The following is a 20,536-nucleotide window of genomic DNA, read 5'->3' as shown; positions in this document are numbered from 1 at the left end:
GTCAAGCAGAGTTGAGCTCACTGCTCTCATCCTGTGTAAAGGTTAAATAATTTACATCTTAGTCATTTAGCAGACCCTCTTATCCAGAGCGACTTGGGCAAAGTGCCTTGCTCAAGGGTACATCAACAGATTTTTCACCTAGTCCGTGATTTGAACCAGCAACCCTTTAGGTTACTGACCCAACTTATCTCAACTGCCAGGCTACCTGCCACCCTTATCTGAGAACAGCCTATAGAACCAGATCCCAAGGTAATTTAGTTCTTTAACTAGGCAAATTAGGCTATTGGATGTCGGATAATGCAGATTTTATTTTCAAATGAGTCACTCAGAATGTCCACACACGTATATTTTTTTTATCTTCATCACCGAAACAGGAAGTTTAACGACTGCAGAGCGTGTTCTCACTTACTCCTCTCGAGACAGTCTCACAGTCACTTAGCCCAGAGTGTTGCAGATAGGACATTAGAGCTATGGAGGTCTTCATGGAGGCAGCTGCCTACCTTGAGTCACAGCATATTCCAGGCAAGTACATTTATGTGTTTTGTGTGTGTGTGCATGCCTCTGTCTGTCTGTCTGTCTGTCTGTCTGTCTGTCTGTCTGTCTGTCTGTCTGTCTGTCTGTCTGTCTGTCTGTCTGTCTGTCTGTCTGTCTGTCTGTCTGTCTGTCTGTCTGTCTGTCTGTCTGTCTGTCTGTCTGTCTGTCTGTCTGTCTGTCTGTCTGTCTGTCTGTCTGTCCATGTGTGTGTGCATGCCTCTGTCTGTCTGTCTGTCTGTCTGTCTGTCTGTCTGTCTGTCCATGTGTGTGTGCATGCCTCTGTCTGTCTGTCTGTCTGTCTGTCTGTCTGTCTGTCTGTCTGTCTGTCTGTCTGTCTGTCTGTCTGTCTGTCTGTCTGTCTGTCTGTCTGTCTGTCTGTCTGTCTGTCTGTCTGTCTGTCTGTCCATGTGTGTGTGCATGCCTCTGTCTGTCTGTCTGTCTGTCTGTCTGTCTGTCTGTCTGTCTGTCTGTCTGTCTGTCTGTCTGTCTGTCTGTCTGTCTGTCTGTCTGTCTGTCTGTCTGTCTGTCTGTCTGTCTGTCTGTCTGTCTGTCTGTCTGTCTGTCTGTCTGTCTGTCTGTCTGTCTGTCTGTCTGTCTGTCTGTCTGTCTGTCCATGTGTGTGTGCATGTCTCTGTCTGTCTGTCTGTCCATGTGTGTGTGCATGCCTCTGTCTGTCTGTCTGTCTGTCTGTCTGTCTGTCTGTCTGTCTGTCTGTCTGTCTGTCTGTCTGTCTGTCTGTCTGTCTGTCTGTCTGTCTGTCTGTCCATGTGTGTGTGTATGAATGTTATCTTTCTATGTAAATGATGTGTGTGTTTGTACTGTATCTTAGTGGAGGCTGTAGGTGAGCCAAGTCCTGATCCACTGCAGGAGGATGTGTTCCCAGAGGAGGATTTGTTCTCCCCCCACCAGACAGACAGCATGGACCTGCCCGACACCCCCGTGAGTCTGTGCACTACGGCGCCTTCGTCTCCTATCTGCCAAACCCAAATAGTCTTCTTCTCTTATAAATGTACACACTCACACACACTTACAGCAGAGTGTTTTCTCTCTCAGGTCCTGCGTACCCCTGTAGAGATGCTGGATAGGAGGCACATGGTGCTGAGAACTATCCTGGACAGTGAGAGGATCTACCTCAACGAGCTGGAGACACTGCTGATGGTAACTCACACACACACTGACATCTCTAAGTCTCTCTCTAACACACACACTGCTCAGGGCTCATGGGGCTTTGGTGTGTTTACTAGTTTGTATGTTTGGTGTGTTTGTAGTCTAAGTGGTTGTACGTGTATTTTAAGTGAAAGTGCATGTGGTTATGAATTGTGCCACAGTTTACATTTTGGCACTCTTTTTTTATGTTGACTCGTCTTAGTAATTTTGACTAAAATATAATTAAGTCTTCATCCCATTTTGGCCATTTAAGTAATGATTTAGTCTACTTATTGTCAAAATTACAAAAACACTGGACCATTTTAGTAAACTAAATGCCCTTTAATTTTTGTCAAATTTGAGTCACTTCACATTTGTATTGCCACATTAACCTATCACAGGAGGTTGGTGGCACCTTAATTGGGGAGGACAGTCTCATGGTAATGGCTGGAGCGAAATCAGTGGAATGCTATCAAATACATACATATGGCATCCACGTTTTTGATGCCATTCCATTATCTCCGTTCCTGTAAGGGATCTCTTCCTCCTCTTCTGAGGAGGAGTAGCGAGAAGGATCGGAGGACCAAAACGCAGCGTGGTAAGAGTCCATAATTTAATGAAGAAAAATGAACACTGAACAAAACCAATAAACAACAATCGAACAGTCCCGTAAGGTGAATGACAAACACTAAACAGGAAATAAACACCCACGAAACCCAGGTGGAAAAAGGAGACAGAGTCAGAGACAACTAACGACACCTGCCTCTGATTGAGAACCATACTAGGCCGAACACAAAAACCAACATAGAAAACCAAACATAGACTGCCCACCCCAACTCACGCCCTGACCATACTAAAACAAAGACAAAACAAAGGAACTAAGGTCAGAACGTGAAAGTTCCAGGCATTTTATCAGCCGTCCTCCCCTCAGCAATCTCCACTGTAACCTATAGTAAACATATATCACTGACTTCCATGTGCACAAACATACATAGCCTTGTCCTACCAACATATTTTTATGCATAACATCCTATTCTCTTCCCAACAGCAGAAATATGACTAATATATAAAACTATTTATAAAAATGATCTGCCCAAATTCCTGATTCGGTCTACATACAGTACCAGTCAAAAGTTTGGACAAACCTAATCACCTACCCAGGGTTTTTCTTTATTTTTACAATTTTCTACATTGTAGAATAACTATGAAATGAAACATATGGAATCATGTAGTAACCCAAAAAATTGTTCAACAAATCTAAATCTATTTTATATTTGAGATTCTTCAAAGTAGAAACCTTTGCCTTGATGACAGCTTTGCACACTCTTGGCATTCTCTCATCCAGCGACACCTGGAATGCTTTTCCAACATTCTTGATGGAGTTCCCACATATGCTGGTTGCTTTTCCTTCACTCTGCGGTCCAACTCATCCCAAACCATCTCAATTGGGTTGAGGTCGGGTGATTGTGGGGGCCAGGTCATCTGATGCAGCACTCCATCACTGGTCAAATAGGTGTATTGGGTCATTTTCCTGTTGAAAAACAAATGATAGTCTCACTAAGCGCAAACCAGATGGGATGGCGAAAGCTGTGGTAGCCATGCTGGTTAAATGTGCCTTAAATTCTAAATTTGGACTCATCAGACCAAAGGACAGATTTCCACTGGTCTAATGTCCATTGTTCATGTTTCTTGGCCCAAGCAAGTCTCTTCCTTACTGGTGTCCTTTAGTAGTGGTTTCTTTGCTGCAATTCGAACATGAAGGCCTGATTCATGCAGTCTCCTCTGATGTTGAGATGTGTCTGTTACGTTAACTCTGTGAAGCATTTATTTGGGCTGCAATTTCTGAGACTGGTAACTCTAATGAACTTATCCTCTGCAGCAGAGGTAACTCTGGGTCTTCCTTTCCTGTGGCGGTCCTCATGAGAGACAGTTTCATCATAGCTCTTGGTGGTTTATGCGACTGCACTTGAAGAAACATTAAAAGTTCTTGAACTTAGCTAATCCTTCACCTAACACTAACATAAACCCTAACCTTAACCCTAACTCCTAACCATGACCCCTAGCCTAGCTAACGTTAGTGAGATAGCTAACATTAGCCACCTTGCTAGAATTTGTAAGATATCATACATTTTGCAAATTCATAACATATAACATGTTTTGCAATATTGTAACAAATTGTACATTTTTCAAATTCGTAACATATAATAAGAATTGTAATTCCTGACATATTATTATAATATTATATTATTATTATGAAATGGGTGATTGACATACACAAATTACATACCATATGAAACGTAACATATCATAATAAATGGAATGTCTCGGATTTACGTACAAAAAAATACGAAATGCTCTGAGACCAGGTTGGTATAATCAGAGCAGGAACGGAGCCTGTCTGCACACTCTCATAGCTTGCTCCCCCGCAGCTCACCAGCTGATGTAGGCTGTGTGTGCCTGGTGTGGTGCGTACTTCCCACAGCTGAACAGAATTGCGCTGTGCGTCTGTGCTGCAAATATGAATTGTGCTTATCACTGAACAGCTCTCAATCTCTCCAAAACTCTTGTCCAGTCCTTTTAGTAGTCCGATTTTTGTCACAGAAAATGTTTTGCCTCACCTCATTTTAATCAACTAAAATGAACTGAAAAAAATATAAACATTTCTGCAGTCTACTGAAAAATAGGTGTTTGACAAATATTTTTATTGCAGTTTTTGTTGACGAAATTGACAGTGTTGTGCCATACAGTATTATTTAAAATAACAATTACAACACACTTTTTTATATCACCTCGTGTCTGGTGGCACATTGCTTCCTCCTGGAGCCACAACACTTCTGTAATTCTTTGTTGAGAGAAGAATGGCTTCCCTCTTTTGTCCAGGGTTCGATTTCATTATGAAAACCATGCTCCCTTCCCTCTCCACCTGTTCACGTCTCTTGCAAACCTGACAGGGATTAGGTGTACTATATATGGTAGCGTATGTGGAGTAATATGGTAATAGCTACACCTAAGCTTCTGGAACGATATTTTGCTCCATATATTGCTTCGTATATAGTCAACAAGCGCTGAGGGAAGTGGGTGAGTTTTTTTTTGCAGAATTAGACCAAAGAGTCCGCTATACCATTAGGCAGCATTATGTGTGAGTGTGTCAGAAAGTGATGTTGCAATAACAAGTGACCAAGTCATTTTGAATCTCTTAATTTCTCTTCTCCTTCATCTCCATCTATTATAAACTGTATGCTTCTGTTTTTGTGTCAACAAGCAACACAAATAGATGTGAGAAATAAACACCGTTTGGATTTGTGTTGTAAGGTTGGACATTTTCACATCTAATTAGTATACACGCGTAGAACTCACCCATTCTCGCAGCACACACAAACACACACCCACACACACTACATATTCTCTCTCACATATAGCACCCACACTAACACACAAAGCAAAACTAGGCCAACTACAATATGGGTAATGTGTGTGAGAGAGAATATGTAGTGTATGTTTGTGTGTGCTTTCAGAGTGAATGTCAAATATGCTTTTGACAAATGTGTGAAAATGCTTGATTAAATGTCTCTACTACACTCTTCTCACCTCCCTCTTTCTCATCTTGTTTTCTCTCCCCTACACTCCCTCTGTCTGTCTGTCTGTCTCTCTGTCTGTCTGCCTGTCTGCCTCGGTCTCTCTCTCATTCCCCCCCCCCCCCCCCCCCCCCCTCTCTCTTTCTCTTTTTTTTCTCTCTCTCTCTCTCTCTCTCTTTTTTCTCTCTCTCTCCTCTCTCTCTCTCTCTCTCTTCCCCACCCTTCTCCCTACCCCCACCTCCTTTCTCCCCCAGCCTATGAAGGCTCTAAAGGCCACAGCAGGGACGTCTCAGCCGGTTCTGTCCAGCCAACAGGTCCAGACTGTGTTCTACCAGGTGCCTGAGCTCAGAGACCTGCACCGAGACTTCTACACTGGCCTGAGGGACCGCCTGGGGCACCTGGAGCCACAAGCACACCCAGAGACAGACAAGGGGCCCGGGCCAGGGCTGGGATTGGAGCAGGGGGAGGAGAAAGAACAAGGCCAAAGCGGCTACCAGCTAATGGTTGGAGACCTCTTCCTAAAGATTGTGAGTTACTGCTCCTGCTCTGTCTGTCCGTCTGTCCGTCCATCCATCCATCCATCCATTGTCCCACTGTCTTAGCTAAGATAAGTTACATTCTCACATACAGGTGAGCCAGCTAGGTGTGTATCGTGGATTCATTGATAACTATGAGAGTGCTGTTGAGATCGTGAGGAGGTGTACTCAGACTGACCAGCGCTTCAGGATACTGGCCGAGGTAAGACAGATTGATTTGTGTATTTCAACATCTCTCTCTTTTCTATCTTGAATAACACATGCATTATCAGGGACCTCTCTAGTCGAAGTATTGCGACATTGCAACCTCCTCACACTATCTCTCTCCTACTGTTTTCAGAGTATGATGTCTCATAATGGATCAGACAGAACTAAAACGAAATACACCTTTGAGGGTAAGATGAAGGTTTCACCTCTTTTTAAAAAGTCACTGTATGTCACTCCAACCTCCACAGATGAATCACGTGTGTGTTTATGTGTTGGATGTCTGTCTATATCCCTCCAGCTCTCCTGTACAAGCCTCTGGACAGAATCACCAAGACAACCCTAGTGCTGCATGTAAGAGTGCCACCCCATTCATCCTGCCTGGCATTCATCCATTGATTTCTCCACCTACCCACCTATCCACTGACTCCCAAGTAACCATGCACTCTTGTTGTTGTCCCCCCCCCCCCCCCCCCCTGTATAGGACCTGTTGAAACACACTCCCCAGCAGCATAGTGACCACCCCATGCTGCAGGAGGTTCTGAGACTGTCCCGGGGCTTCCTGTCTGGGGTCAACGAGGGATCACAGTGCAAACGAGAGGTCACCCTCAGCAGAGGCATGGTGAGAGGGACATATGCACACACACACACACACACACACACACACACACACACACACACACACACACACACACACACACACACACACACACACACACACACACACACACACACACACACACACACACACATACACCATATCATAACCATTGCTATATGTGTGTTACAGCGGCGCCAGCTGATTCGTGATGGCTTTGTGGTGGATGTGTGTGAGGGGGGGCGTAACCTTCGCCATCTCTTCCTGTACACTGACCTGCTGCTGTGCACCAAACTCAAGGGTGGTGCCCAAGGGTGAGTGACAGGTCCAGAATGGTAGATCAGTAATTTAAGTTGATGAAGAGTCACCACCTAGATTGTGTTTGCAACTGAGCATGCATGCATCTGTTCATTTGAGTGTGTGTGTGTGTGTGTGTCCTCTCTCCTAGTAAGCAGCCCCAGTACAGGTTCTGTTGGTACCTGCCTCTGGTTGGACTAAAACTCCACTGGGGACCAGAGATGGAGCTCACCACAGACACACACCACCGCATACACGCCACGAGAGCCAAGATGTACCTGCTTAGACACGAGCTGCGACAGACAATGGTGAGTGTTCGCGTGTATGTGTGTGAATGTGTGTGTATGTGTGTGTGTGTGTGTGTGTGTGTGTGTGTGTGTGTGTGTGTGTGTGTGTGTGTGTGTGTGTGTGTGTGTGTGTGTGTGTGTGTGTGTGTGTGTGTGTGTGTGTGACTGTGTGTGTGTGACTGTGTGTGTGTGCGTGCGTGCGTGCGTGCGTGTGTGCGTGCGAGCAAGTGAGTGAGTGAGTGTAGTATTCAATAGAACTAACCCTCTTTAAAGTAACCAGATTTGAAAACTAAACTTTGCGTGTGTATGTGTCCTACAGAAGCCTGTCCCACAGAAGTGCTTGGCAGCTCGTACTATAGAGCGAAGCAGATGGAAGAAGATGGAGCAGCTTGAACTGATGATTCTGACACACTCTCCTCTCCTCCCGCTGGAACTACATAGCCCCAGCGGAAAGGCACACACACACACACACACACACACACACACACACACACACACACACACACACACACACACACACACACACACACACACACACACGCACACAAACACACACACACACACACACACACACACACACACAGTCACACACACACAGTCACACACAGTCACACACACACACACACACACACACAAACACACTCTCACAAGCATGTGGGTGTTCTTTTTCAGAGCCACACTCTGGTGATGTCATCTCTGTATGAACTAGAGGAGTGGAGAGAGGCCATCCACAAACTCACCGGAGATAGTGAGTGAAGGTGGGGGTGTATATACGTGTGAGAGAAAGGGAATGAGCGAGTGAGTGTGCCATTCAGAGGGTTAATGGGCAAGACGAAATATTTAAGTGCCTTTGAACCGGGTATGGTAGTAGGTGCCAGGCACACCGGTTTGTGTCAAGAACTGCAATGCTGCAGAGTTTTTCACACTCAACAGTTTCCCATGTGTATCACGAATGGTCCACTACTCAAAGGACATCCAGCCAACTTGACACAACTGTGGGAAGCATTGGAGTCAACATGGGCCAGCATCCCTGTGGAATGCTTTCGACACCTTGCAGAGTCCATGCCCCGACGAATTGAGGCCATTCTGACGACAAAAGAGGGTGGTGCAACTAGGGCTGTGGAGGTCATGAGATTTTGTCAGCCGGTGACTGTCAAGCAAATAACTGACGGCCTCACGGTAATTTACCATTAATTAACATAAACACTTTTGACATCTGGCTTCCATGTACAGCCTACAAGCCACTGATGTAGACTTTTAGAACATTTACATTTTAAAAAGTCAATTTATACATTTAATATAGCCTACAACATCATAATAAGTCCATTATCTAATTTAGACAGATCTAAAGAAAAATTATATGAAGAAAATGTAGTCTATTTGAGAAGAACAGAAAAGGATACTCAGAGTTGTCCTTATGTTAGGTCCTGATCCGGCTATGCCAAATGGCTGTGGGCTACACTAGTTCATTGAGCAGACAAGAATTGCTTAGAAATCTGTAGCATTATTTTTGTATTATTTTATAGTATGAAGAATACAATTGAACATAGCTGAATAAAATAGAAAGGATTTCTTCTCCAAACTATTTCCAAGGAAGTGGGCACATTCGGCTATTAATGTGATGAGCGGTTAACAGAGAAACAGGTCCTCCTATAATTTAGAGTTATTTATGCAACTTTAGTTGCGATACCAACGTTGCGCTATATGTTTAGGTTTTTAATACCTTCTAAGGCTGCATGATGCGAAAACTCGTATGAACGGCATGAGCTCTGCTTGTTTTTTTTGTGCAGGCTGTACACACTTCATCAGTCTCTCATTCACAATTTGACAAGCTCTTGATAATATTCTCACCAGGCCTCAAATTTCCCAGCGGCATCCCCCTTGTGTGGCAGTAATTCCCCCTAAAAGATCCATGTCTTTTGCGGTCAAAGTGGACGTTGTGCCCTTGAGCTGAATATAATAATTATAATTCCCTTCTTCCGTCTGCCGTGCTCTGAAGCACCTCTCAATCACATGGCTCTCTCAGATATCTCAATTCTTATTAGTTAATGCCCGTCACATGATCGGTTCCTTCTTACAGGCATCTCAGCCAAGAAGTGGGCTGCAATTGTAGAGAGACACATTAGGGAAACTGTGCGCCTCCATCTTATCGAATTCCGAGGTGCATATTGAAGATGTTAGAAGAACTGTCCACATTTAGCCTACTTTTCGTCAGCTAACAAGATGAGTAGGCCTAGCGAAGAGCAAAGCAAAATATGACCTATTCTATTGGTAGACTTGTCCTTCTGTGCAATAAATAAATATTCCAAACATACAGTGCCTTGCGAAAGTATTCGGCCCCCTTGAACTTTGCGACCTTTTGCCACATTTCAGGCTTCAAACAAAAAGATATAAAACTGTATTTTTTTGTGAAGAATCAACAACAAGTGGGACACAATCATGAAGTGGAACAACATTTATTGGATATTTCAAACTTTTTTAACAAATCAAAAACAGAAAAATTGGGCATGCAAAATTATTCAGCCCCCTTAAGTTAATACTTTGTAGCGCCACCTTTTGCTGCGATTACAGCTGTAAGTCGCTTGGGGTATGTCTCTATCAGTTTTGCACATCGAGAGACTGACATTTTTTCCCATTCCTCCTTGCAAAACAGCTCGAGCTCAGTGAGGTTGGATGGAGAGGATTTGTGAACAGCAGTTTTCAGTTCTTTCCACAGATTCTCGATTGGATTCAGGTCTGGACTTTGTCTTGGCCATTCTAACACCTGGATATGTTTATTTTTGAACCATGCCATTGTAGATTTTGCTTTATGTTTTGGATCATTGTCTTGTTGGAAGACAAATCTCCGTCCCAGTCTCAGGTCTTTTGCAGACTCCATCAGGTTTTCTTCCAGAATGGTCCTGTATTTGGCTCCATCCATCTTCCCATCAATTTTAACCATCTTCCCTGTCCCTGCTGAAGAAAAGCAGGCCCAAACCATGATGCTGCCACCACCATGTTTGACAGTGGGGATGATGTGTTCAGGGTGATGAGCTGTGTTGCTTTTACACCAAACATAACGTTTTGCATTGTTGCCAAAAAGTTCAATTTTGGTTTCATCTGACTACCACAGCCTCGGTCTCCCTTGAGCCTAGGTCCTGGCAGAGTTGTGCAGACTCAGGACAACTGAGTTTTGGAGGAATAAGAGGAGTCTGTAATTTGCTTTCTAATAATCATGAACTTTTCCTCAAAGACGTTTCTGAATTTATTACTGCTGAAGTGAAAGCCATCCTCTCTTGGGAAATGCTGCTTTTTAGTTAGCTTTGCGATAGTATCAAAAAAACATTTTTGGATTGTTCTTATTTTCCTCAATTAAGTTGGAAAAATAGGATGATCAAGCAGCAGTGAGGGCTCTTCGATACTGCACGTTACTGTCTTTCCAAGCTAGTCGGAAGACTTCCAGTTTGGTGTGGCGCCATTTCCGATCCAATTTTCTGGAAGCTTGCTTTAGAGCTCGGGTATTTTCTGTATACCAGGGAGCTAGTTTCTTATGACAAATGTTTTTAGTTTTTAGGGGTGCAACTGCATCTAGGGGTAAATTGAGTTCCTCAGTTAGGTGGTTAACTGATTTTTGAACTCTAACGTCATTGGGTAGGCAGAGGGAGTCTGGAAGGGCATCAAGAAATCTTTGGGTTGTCTGAGAATTTATAGCAAGACTTTCGATACTCCTTGGTTGGGGTCAGAGCAGATTATTTGTTGTGATTGCAAACGTAATAAAATGGTGGTCCGATAGTCCAGGATTAGGAGGAAAAACATTATGTTCCACAACATTTATTCCACGGGACAAAACTAGGTCCAGAATATGACTGTGGCAGTGAGTAGATCCGGAGACATGTTGGACAAAACCCATTGAGTCGATGATGGCTCCGAACGCCTTTTGGAGTGGGTCTGTGGACTTTTCCATGTGAATATTAAAGTCACCAAAAATTTGAATATTATCTGCTATGACTACAAGGTCCGATAGGAATTCAGGGAAGTCCGTGAGGAACGCTGTATATGGCCCAGGAGGCCTGTAAACAGTAGCTATAAATAGTGATTGAGTAGGTTGTATAGAATTCATGACTAGAAGCTCAAAAGACGAAAACATTGTTTTTATTTGTAAATTGAAATTTGCTATCGCAAATGTTAGCAACACCTCCGCCTTTGCGGGATGCGCGGGGGATATGGTCACTAGTGTAACCAAGAGGTGAGGCCTCTTTTAACACAGTAAATTCATCAGGCTTAAGCCATGTTTCAGTCAGGCCAATCACATCAAGATTATGATCAGTGATTAGTTCATTGACTATAACTGCCTTGGAAGTGAGGGATCTAACATTAATTTGCCCTATTTTGAGATGTAAGGTATCAACAATCTCTTTCAATAATGGCAGGAATGGAGGAGGTCTTTATTCCAGTGAGATTGCTAAGGCGAACACCGCCATGTTTAGTTTTGCCCAACCTAGGTCGAGGCACAGACACGGTCTCAATGGGGATAGCTGAGCTGACTACACTGACTGTGCTAGTGGCAGACTCCACTAAGCCTGGCCTGCACCCCATTTCATTGTGGAGCTAGGGGAGTTAGAGCCTTGTCTATGTTCGTAGATAAGATGAGAGCACCCCTCCAGCTGGGATGGAGTCCGTCAGAATATAGTAGTCCCAGAAAGAGGGCCAATTATCTACAAATTCTATCTTTTGGGAGGGGCAGAAAACAGTTTTCAACCAGCGATTGCATTGTGAGACTCTGCTGTAGAGCTCATCAGTCCCCCTAACTGGGAGGGGGCCAGAGACAATTACTCAATGCCGACACATTTTTCTAGCTGATTTACACGCTTGGTGACCTCTGACTGTTTCATCCTAACATTGTTGGTGCCGACGTAGATAACAATATCCCTATACTCTCTATACTCGCCAGTTTTAGCTTTAGCCAGCACCATCTTCAGATTAGCCTTAACGCCGGTAGCCCTGCCCCCTGGTAAACAGTGTATGATAACTGGATGATTCGTTTTAAGTCTAATACTGCGTGTAATGGAGTCGCCAATGACTAGGGTTTTCAATTTGTCAGAGCTAATGGTGGGAGGCTTTGGCATCTCAGACCCCGTAACGGGAGGAGTAGAGACCAGAGAAGGCTTGGCCTCTGACTCCGTCTCGCTGCTTAATGGGGAGAACCTGTTGAACATTTCTGTCGGCTGAATGAGCAACACCGACACCGGTTGAGCATTCCTACAGCATTTCCCTCCTGAAGCTATGAGAAAGTTGTCCGGCTGCGGGGACCGTGCGAGGGGATTTATACTACTATCTGTACTTACTGGTGGCACAGACGCTGTTTCATCCTTTCCTAAACTGAAATTCCCCTTGCCTAACGATTGCGTCTGAAGCTGGGCTTGCAGCACAGCTATCCTCGCCATAAGGCGATCGTTCTCCTGTATATTATGAGTAGAGCGACTGCAATTAGAAGGCATCATGTTAATGTTACTACTTAGCTTCGGCTGTTGGAGGTCCTGAACCACATCCAGATCTAGCGCCCGGAGTGAAAAAGTTGAATGAAAAAAAGTTGAGTGAGGGAAAAAACAAAAATCTAAACGTTAATTAAAAAGTAAAAAATGTAAAGTTGTCAGGTAGCAAAGTAAGGTTAGCAACCAAACGCACAGCAGCACGTAAACAAGGCTGCAAGTTCATCACATTAGAAGCGCAGCAATGTGCACATGGCAGTAGGCTATAAACGCGAATGTTCCAAAATGCAATCAATAAGCGGAAAACACTCTTCTCAAAAGTGATCCCAAATGTGATTATACATGTAATGCTTTATTACAGAGGTGCATTTTACGCAAACTCATGCTCCTCCTATGTATACCAGTTACAACCGGCTCTACACCGGTTGTAAATCGGATTAATGTCCTTCATTTTAAGAAGTTATTTAGCCACTTAGTTGTGATATAAACCTTATCAAAACATATAGGCCTATGGGCTAGGCTACATGAAGTGTGTGACTATGATTTGAAAAAAAGGCATGCTCTGTTTCTTGCGTTACTTCACACGCTGGGCATCATTCACAAGTGATAGATAATATTGCCATCCATCAGACTGTTCTTAATTTAATGTTGTCTTTACATATACTAAATAATATATGTGTGAAATTAGTTTTTATATAGCATGGACCATTATCATGCAACTGTCTTGGAACATGGCCATGGAAAAAAAAATACATGTCATCTATGCACTTAAATAGCAAATGGAGGACGCTTTTGCCCAAGGTTCATTTTCATGCCAGCCAGGTGGGCTATACTCCCGTTGTAAAGAGAAGCAATGTGCTTAATATTAGGAAAGTTGATAAATAAATAAATATAGTAGGCCTAACCTATAGAAAGCTGATGGGATCCTGCTCTTTTTAGTAGAGGCCATCAATCTGTTTTCTCACGCAGTTGCATATCCTATAGAAATGTTGCGCAACATGAGCTTATGGGCTTTCATGACGTGTATGATTTGATTTTCAAAAACATTTGCATTGATGTCAGAGTGATTAGAGGGACATTAGAGTGCTGAGTACCAGGCAGTTAGCACGTGTGGTAGACTACTAATCAGCAGCATCAAAGCTTGGAGAAGCCTAGTTACCATGACTAAACTGTCACGTGGAATTTGACTGCGGTTATGACTCGTGAACGCTGGTGTGGCGGTTATTTTATTTTATTTTTCACCCTTATTTAACCAGGTAGGCTAGTTGAGAATAAGTTCTCGTTTACAATTGCGACCTGGCCGAGATAAAGCAAAGCAGTGCGACACATACAACAACACATAGTTAATAGTAATACGGTCACCATAACAGCCCTATGTGCAACTCAATATTAGGAAGGTGTCCTTAATGTTTTGTATACTCAGTGTATATTAATTAGATAAGGATTCACCCCCCTGAGAGAATACACGTCAGCAACACTTTTGGCAGCGATTACGACTGTGAGTCATTTTCAAGTCTTGCCATAGATTTTTAAGCCGATTTAAGTCAAAACTGTAACAAGGCCACTCAAGAACATTCCATGTCATCTTGGTAAGCAACTCCAGTGTATATTTGACCTTGTATTTTAGGTTATCAGCCTGAAAGATGATGTAATCTCCCAGTGTCTATTGGAAAGAAGACTGGACCAAGTTTTCCTCTAGGAATTTGCCTATACTAAGCTGTATTCCGTTTTTCCCCCCAAAGATAATGCTTTGTATTCAGGACAAAAAGTTCATTTCTTTGACACATTTTTTGTAGCATTAACTTAAGTGCCTTTGGGATGCATGTTTTGGCATATTTGTATTCTGTATTTGTATTATTTTCACTCTGTCATTTTGGTTAGTATTCTGGAGTAACTACAGCGTTGTTGATCCATCCTCCATTTTCTCATATTGCAACCATTAAACTATGTAACTGGCCTCATGGTGAAATCCCTGAGCAGTTTCCTTCCTCACCGGCAACTGAGTTAGTAAGGATGCCTGTATCTTTGTGGGGACTGGGTGTAGATACACCACCCAAAGCCTAATTAATAACTTCACCATGCTCAAAGGGATATTCAGCGTCTGCTTTAGATTTTTTTTACACTATTATTGAACACAGAATGAGTCCTTGCAACTTATTACATGATTTATTAAGCACATTTTGACTCCTGAACTTATTTAGGCTTTCCATAACAAATGGGTTGAATGCTTATTGACTCAAGACAATTCAGCTTTACATTTGTTATTAATTTCAAAAATGTTCTAAAAACAACATTTCACTTTGACATGATGGGGTATTGTGTGTAAATGTAATCCATTTTAAATTCAGGCTGTAACACAAAAACATTTGGAATCCTTTCTGAAGGCACTATATGCCTTCCTCGGCTCTCGCCCAAAAAATGTAAATCACTGCTCAGACCACTGCATCACCGCACTTCACAATGCTCTAGCAAGTTGCGAGAATACTTGTAGATACTTGATGGTGATCAGTGTCGTTTTTAATTATTTTGTTTTAAGCCTTCTGAAAACCATAACCCTAACCTTAACCACTCAGAATGAATGCCTAAACTGTTAACCTTTGAGTCCCTTCTGTTTTAACCTTGTAACCATGTGGAACTCATCCACAATACGTCAACTTTCGAAGGGAAACTATGAGATGTTGTTGTGCTGAACAGTATGTCCATCAAGTGGTGTATGATGTGGGTGTGTTATTTCTCAGACAGAGAAATGGTTCCTCCAGACCTGCTCACCCTAACCAGCTCCTGTGTCAAACTGAGAATGACCCAACAGCCTCCCTTTCACAGCATACTGCCTGGTGAGACCTGCTTTCACACACAGATTCCTCTCACTCACTTCTGTTTATTTCATCTCTCTTTATCATACTTTATTTTACTTTCTTACACTTTTTCTAATGCTCACTCCCCCCACACCTCTCCCTCTCTTTCAGGTGAGGAACAGTCTCTATGTGGGACTCTTAGTGTAGCCGTTCACTCTGCCAGTGGACTACAACAGCCAGCCAGTGAGTGTCTGCATCTGTATCTTCAGTATCTATACCGCAGTGTCTATATGCACACAGAATACTCTACCCTCAGACTCCACTGTAACACAAACCATTGAGTTCTTTAACAGACGCACACTGTTTTCATTTTCACTGCTCTCCCACCTAGGTGTGTATGTGTGTGTGGAGGTGGATGGCTTTGAGTTCTATGAGAGCCAGGCCCAGACCCACTCCTCTGTCAGCAGCCTCAGCCCTCACTGGGACCAGGTAAGATGCCATATCTAGGCTAGCTCTACCGGCAGCCATTTTGATTGGGGGAATCATCATACATCATTGTTGTTACAGATGTAGGATCTTATTTGAGCCAGTTTGCCACAGCAGTATCAGGATATGTGAATTATTATGTGGATTATAATTAATGGACATTTTTGTAGGGGTTGATACATTTTTTGTAAGGGTAAATGAAGTCAGTACCCTTTTTAGTACCAAACTTCAGTACCCTTTTTAAACCTTAAATAAACTACATGTAATTGTCCTGCATTGCATGACGATGTACATCATTATGATGATGCTTTTCAGTTGTATTTCAGTGAGGATGCTTTTTACTTGATTTGGTCTTTTAAAATAACTTTCTAACATATCCATTCTACCCGTACGTCATCAATACTACTCTTCAACGGTGTCTTGTGTTGGTCCTCAGGAGTTCTCCTTCCAGGTGGATGGGGCTCAGAACCTCAGGGTGCTGTGTGTGTTGCAGCCAGAGGAAGGAGAGAGCTGTGAGGACCGAGTCCTTTGCAAGACCTCTATACAGGTGTGTGTCTGCATCTGTGCATCTGTGTCTAGATGTGTGTGTTCTTCAATGTTCAGAAGGTGTGTGTGCCTGTATCTGTTTAAAAGTGTATACTGTGTGTGCGTGCGTGTGCGTGCACCTGTGTGGTCACCTGTTCATCTGAATGTGTTCTAGCTGGACCCAGGCCTCCTACAGAAGCGATGGAGGAGACAGACCCTCTCTCTAGGCCAGGTGGAGGTGACTATGTCTCTAAAGTACTGCCCTCACCCTCTAGACCCACCCTGTCTGACCCCTGCCCAGCAACAGTCCATCTTCTGCATGCCCATTGGAGCTGTGGCACAGTGAGTCCTGTCGATCATCACTAGTCCAATGAGGATTAAGGACCTGGGGTTTTTGCGCAATGGGTGCATTTCAGTACTCTAAAGTGACTTCCTCTCCTTTTCTCATCTCTTAACTAAGTTATTTGTAGCATAATCGTAAATGACACAGTGGGATCTACTTTTGTTTCCCTCTCTTGTTTGGTTATGAAATGAAATGAAAAGAAACCATTCTGACAGACCAGAACACGAGGTGTTCCTCAAAATGCATCCTATCGTGCTTCGAGCACACACATTGGACCACGGGAGGGTCGGAGTATGAGTCCAGATAAGAGTATGCAAAACAGAGCAGGGAGGGCACTTCTCAAATGCGTACTACGTTTGTACATATTTTGAAGCATGCATCGATGACCAGAAATATGATGCAACTATGGGAAGAATGAAGTAACATTTATTGAAATCAATGGCGGCTATTATTTGAGCTGAAGCGAGAAAAAACACACTCCAACTTCAGGATGTAATGTTGCCTATTCACATCTCATATGTTGCCTGACTACAATATTTAATATTGACACGTAAATACATGCTGTGTTAATTTTGTCATGTTTACCTTTCTACAACACCCACTGTAGGGTGAATAGATCACAAGCCCATATTAAGTCAATAGAGCTAACTGGCTAGCTACTACTGTTAGCTAGCTAGATAGGCACAAATAATTGTTAGCTAGCTAGCTACCCACAAAGAATTGACATCTACCTTGCATAACATTAGTTTTACGTCATTTTTGCCTTTTAAACTATCTTATTAGCTATGTAAATGTTTACGATTCACAAATAGCTAGCTGCAAACATTAGTTATGTAAAGTAAAACGTTTCCTTTGTGTATATCTTGTTTCCTCTATTGCCATTGTCCTGGCTGAAATAAGGTTCAGTGAATGGGTAAATTGATAGGGCTAACTAGTTGGCAATTTTTATGCTTACTCCCCGCAAACAAATGCTAATCTATCTTGCATAACATTAATTACAGGTTATTTTTTGCCTGTTTAACTACCTGGCTAGCTAGATTTTTACGATTTGCATATAGCTAGCTGATAATTATGAAGTAAAACATTTGCTTTGTGCATATCTTGTTTCGTCTCTATTGGCATCGTCCTGGCTGGAATAAAGTTCAGTGAATGGTGGGGTCATACAGTAGGGGTAGTGCCAGTGCTTGTCAAATGTAATGTTTTATGCGTTCTCCACACTCTCGTCCTCACAAGAACGTACTCAAGAGAACGTCCTAGGAGAATGCGCTCAGAGCATGAGAGTGTGTAGCACGGTAGTATCCATATTGAGAAATACCCAGGATTAGGCAATATAGGATCAGCAGATCTGTGGCAAGACTAGAAAGACTAGTGAAAGGGAACCACATACCATATACAGTCTGATCCTGGGGGGGAAAAATGCAGTTTTGATCTATTTACAAAAATTTTAAGTAGTCATTGCCCTCTGTGTGCTTGGAGTGTTTCATGTCTCGAGGATAAATGAAAGTCATTTGAAAACACCATGTGAACATCCAATACACTTTTTTCTAGGATGCCAACGACATATAATGTGTGTATATACTACTGTATGTACATACACAAACCAGAGTGTGTGTCTTGTGTGTGTCCTCTCCCAGACAAGAGGGTGTCCTGGTGCCACATGTGGTGCGTTGCTGTGTGGAAGAGGTGGAGCGGAGAGGACTGGAGGAGGTGGGCATCTATAGGCTATCAGCAGCAACCAGTGACATCACCAACCTCAAGACTGCTTTCAACACCAGTGAGTGTTAAAATGATGCCACGGCTTGAGACCTTCAAGACAGCGTGTACTAAACCAGGGAATGCAGTCATTTCCATAGGGACCGGGCGCGCTAAACAGAGTTTGCGGTTGTATGAAGTGCAGTTATCAGAGTTGAATCATTATGAAATGCATGCTGATCTTGCTCTCTCGCTTACTTTCCCTCCCTTTCTTCCTCTGTCTATATAATTTCTCCCTCCCCCTCTCTCTCTCTCTCTCTCTCTCTCTCTCTCTCTCTCTCTCTCTCTCTCTCTCTCTCTCTCTCTCTCTCTCTCTCTGTCTATATCATTTCTCCCTCCCCCTCTCTCTCTCTCTCTCTCTCTCTCTGTCTATATCATTTCTCCCTCCCCCTCTCTCTCTCTCTCTCTCTTTCTTTCTCTGTCTATATATATCTATATATATCCACCTCTCTCTATTTCTCTTTCTCTTTCTCTTTCTCTCTCTCTCTCTCTCTCTCTCTCTCTCTCTCTCTCTCTCTCTCTCTCTCTCTCTCTCTCTCTCTCTCTCTCTCTCTCTCTCTCTCTCAGGTCTGCGTGAGGCAGTGTCCAGGTTGAGGTGTGCAGATGTGAATGCTGTCTCAGGTATACTGAAGCTCTACTTCAGAGAACTCCCTGAACCTCTCATACCAACAGAATTGTTCCAGAGCTTCACCAAGGCGTTGGGTAGGTCACATACATACACAAACGCATGTACGCACGCACGCACACATACACACACACACATGCAGACACACACACTCCCTCTTCTCCATCCATGTCTGTGTTGTGTCTCTCTAACAGACATTCCAGACCTGAGCTCCAGGAGTGTGACCATGTTGTCTCTGCTCCAGTCCTGTCCCTCCGTCAACCAAAACACCTTCCTGTTCCTCCTCCACCACCTCAAAAGGTCTCTCAACACCTCTAATACACTACTTATATGTTACTAATAACATGCTACTATATTAATATATTTCTATTACTATTTACATTGAGTCATTTAGCAGACACTTTTATAACAAAGTACTTCTCACCCATATGCATTTGTATTTTTTCCAATGACGTCATTCTCTCATTCGTATTTTTTGTTCTCCAGAGTGTCAGACAGACAGCATGTGAACAAGATGCCTCTGATGAACCTGGCCACTGTGTTTGGTCCCAGTCTACTGCGCCCCCCTGTGGCTGTTCTGGGACAGTGCAGCCCGACAGTGGACATCTCTCAGGAGGTGGAAGTGCAGGTTGGTCATGGCTACTTCATCAGGCTTATGCTATTATTATAGCCGATTGCTTTTACAGTAGCATACAGGAAGGATACAGGCCTTCACATGTTGGTGCAGGACATTTAAATCGTATCGTGTATTTAAGGTTTGAAAAGGGTTCTGAAGTTTGAAATTTCAGACTTGATTTTCTCTTATGAAAAATGTATCAACCGCTACAAAAATGTACATCATTTGTACTTTAAAAAGTCCCTGATGTCAAATCAGTGACTACTTCAAGGTAGTAAGGAAGGAGGCTTTTTCCAAGTATTTGACGGACCATGAGTAGTTGTTTTAAACATGTTTCTCTTTGTGTAGTAGTGTGTGTAATGTGTGTATCAGTCTTTCTCTCTCTCTCTCTTTGTGTGTGTGCGTGTGTGCGTGTGTGTGTGTGTGTGTGTGTGTGTGTGTGTGTGTGTGTGTGTGTGTGTGTGTGTGTGTGTGTGTGTGTGTGTGTGTGTGTGTGTGTATGTGTGTGTGTGTGTGTGTGTAGGTCCAGGTTGTGTATTTCTATCTGCAGTGTGACAACCTGCCTGAAGCCCAGACATGCATATCACATGACACAGAGACCACTGAGGAAGATGAGACCACCAACATATGAACCTTAAACTCCTGGAAACATCACTGTTGGCCAACAGAGACTCAGGAAAAAGAGAGAGAGGGGACATGTAATCTATAGACATTGTAAAGATAAATAAATATATTTATTTGTAAAGCTT

General features: G+C 43.1%; 1 protein-coding gene across 1 annotated transcript; it reads left to right on the top strand.

Moving 5' to 3' along the window:
* The first annotated feature begins 369 nt into the window (after positions 1-369).
* Positions 370-20,536, top strand: LOC109906489 (active breakpoint cluster region-related protein-like). The gene is made up of 22 exons (XM_031792001.1): positions 370-522; positions 1,364-1,473; positions 1,588-1,692; positions 5,510-5,782; positions 5,886-5,993; positions 6,132-6,186; positions 6,297-6,349; positions 6,480-6,617; positions 6,786-6,907; positions 7,042-7,198; positions 7,497-7,631; positions 7,850-7,925; positions 15,384-15,479; positions 15,612-15,683; positions 15,832-15,929; positions 16,363-16,473; positions 16,627-16,793; positions 18,429-18,568; positions 19,114-19,248; positions 19,366-19,471; positions 19,658-19,799; positions 20,311-20,536. Exons 1-22 carry the CDS (start codon positions 471-473, stop codon positions 20,416-20,418), a joined length of 2,559 nt encoding a protein of 852 aa, XP_031647861.1. The 5' UTR covers positions 370-470; the 3' UTR covers positions 20,419-20,536.

The sequence above is a fragment of the Oncorhynchus kisutch genome, linkage group LG16 (assembly GCF_002021735.2).
Source record: "Oncorhynchus kisutch isolate 150728-3 linkage group LG16, Okis_V2, whole genome shotgun sequence".
Classification (NCBI taxonomy): Eukaryota; Metazoa; Chordata; class Actinopteri; order Salmoniformes; family Salmonidae; genus Oncorhynchus; species Oncorhynchus kisutch.
Note: the sequence above shows the minus strand (reverse complement) of the source record. Positions and strands in the feature narration are given on the sequence as shown.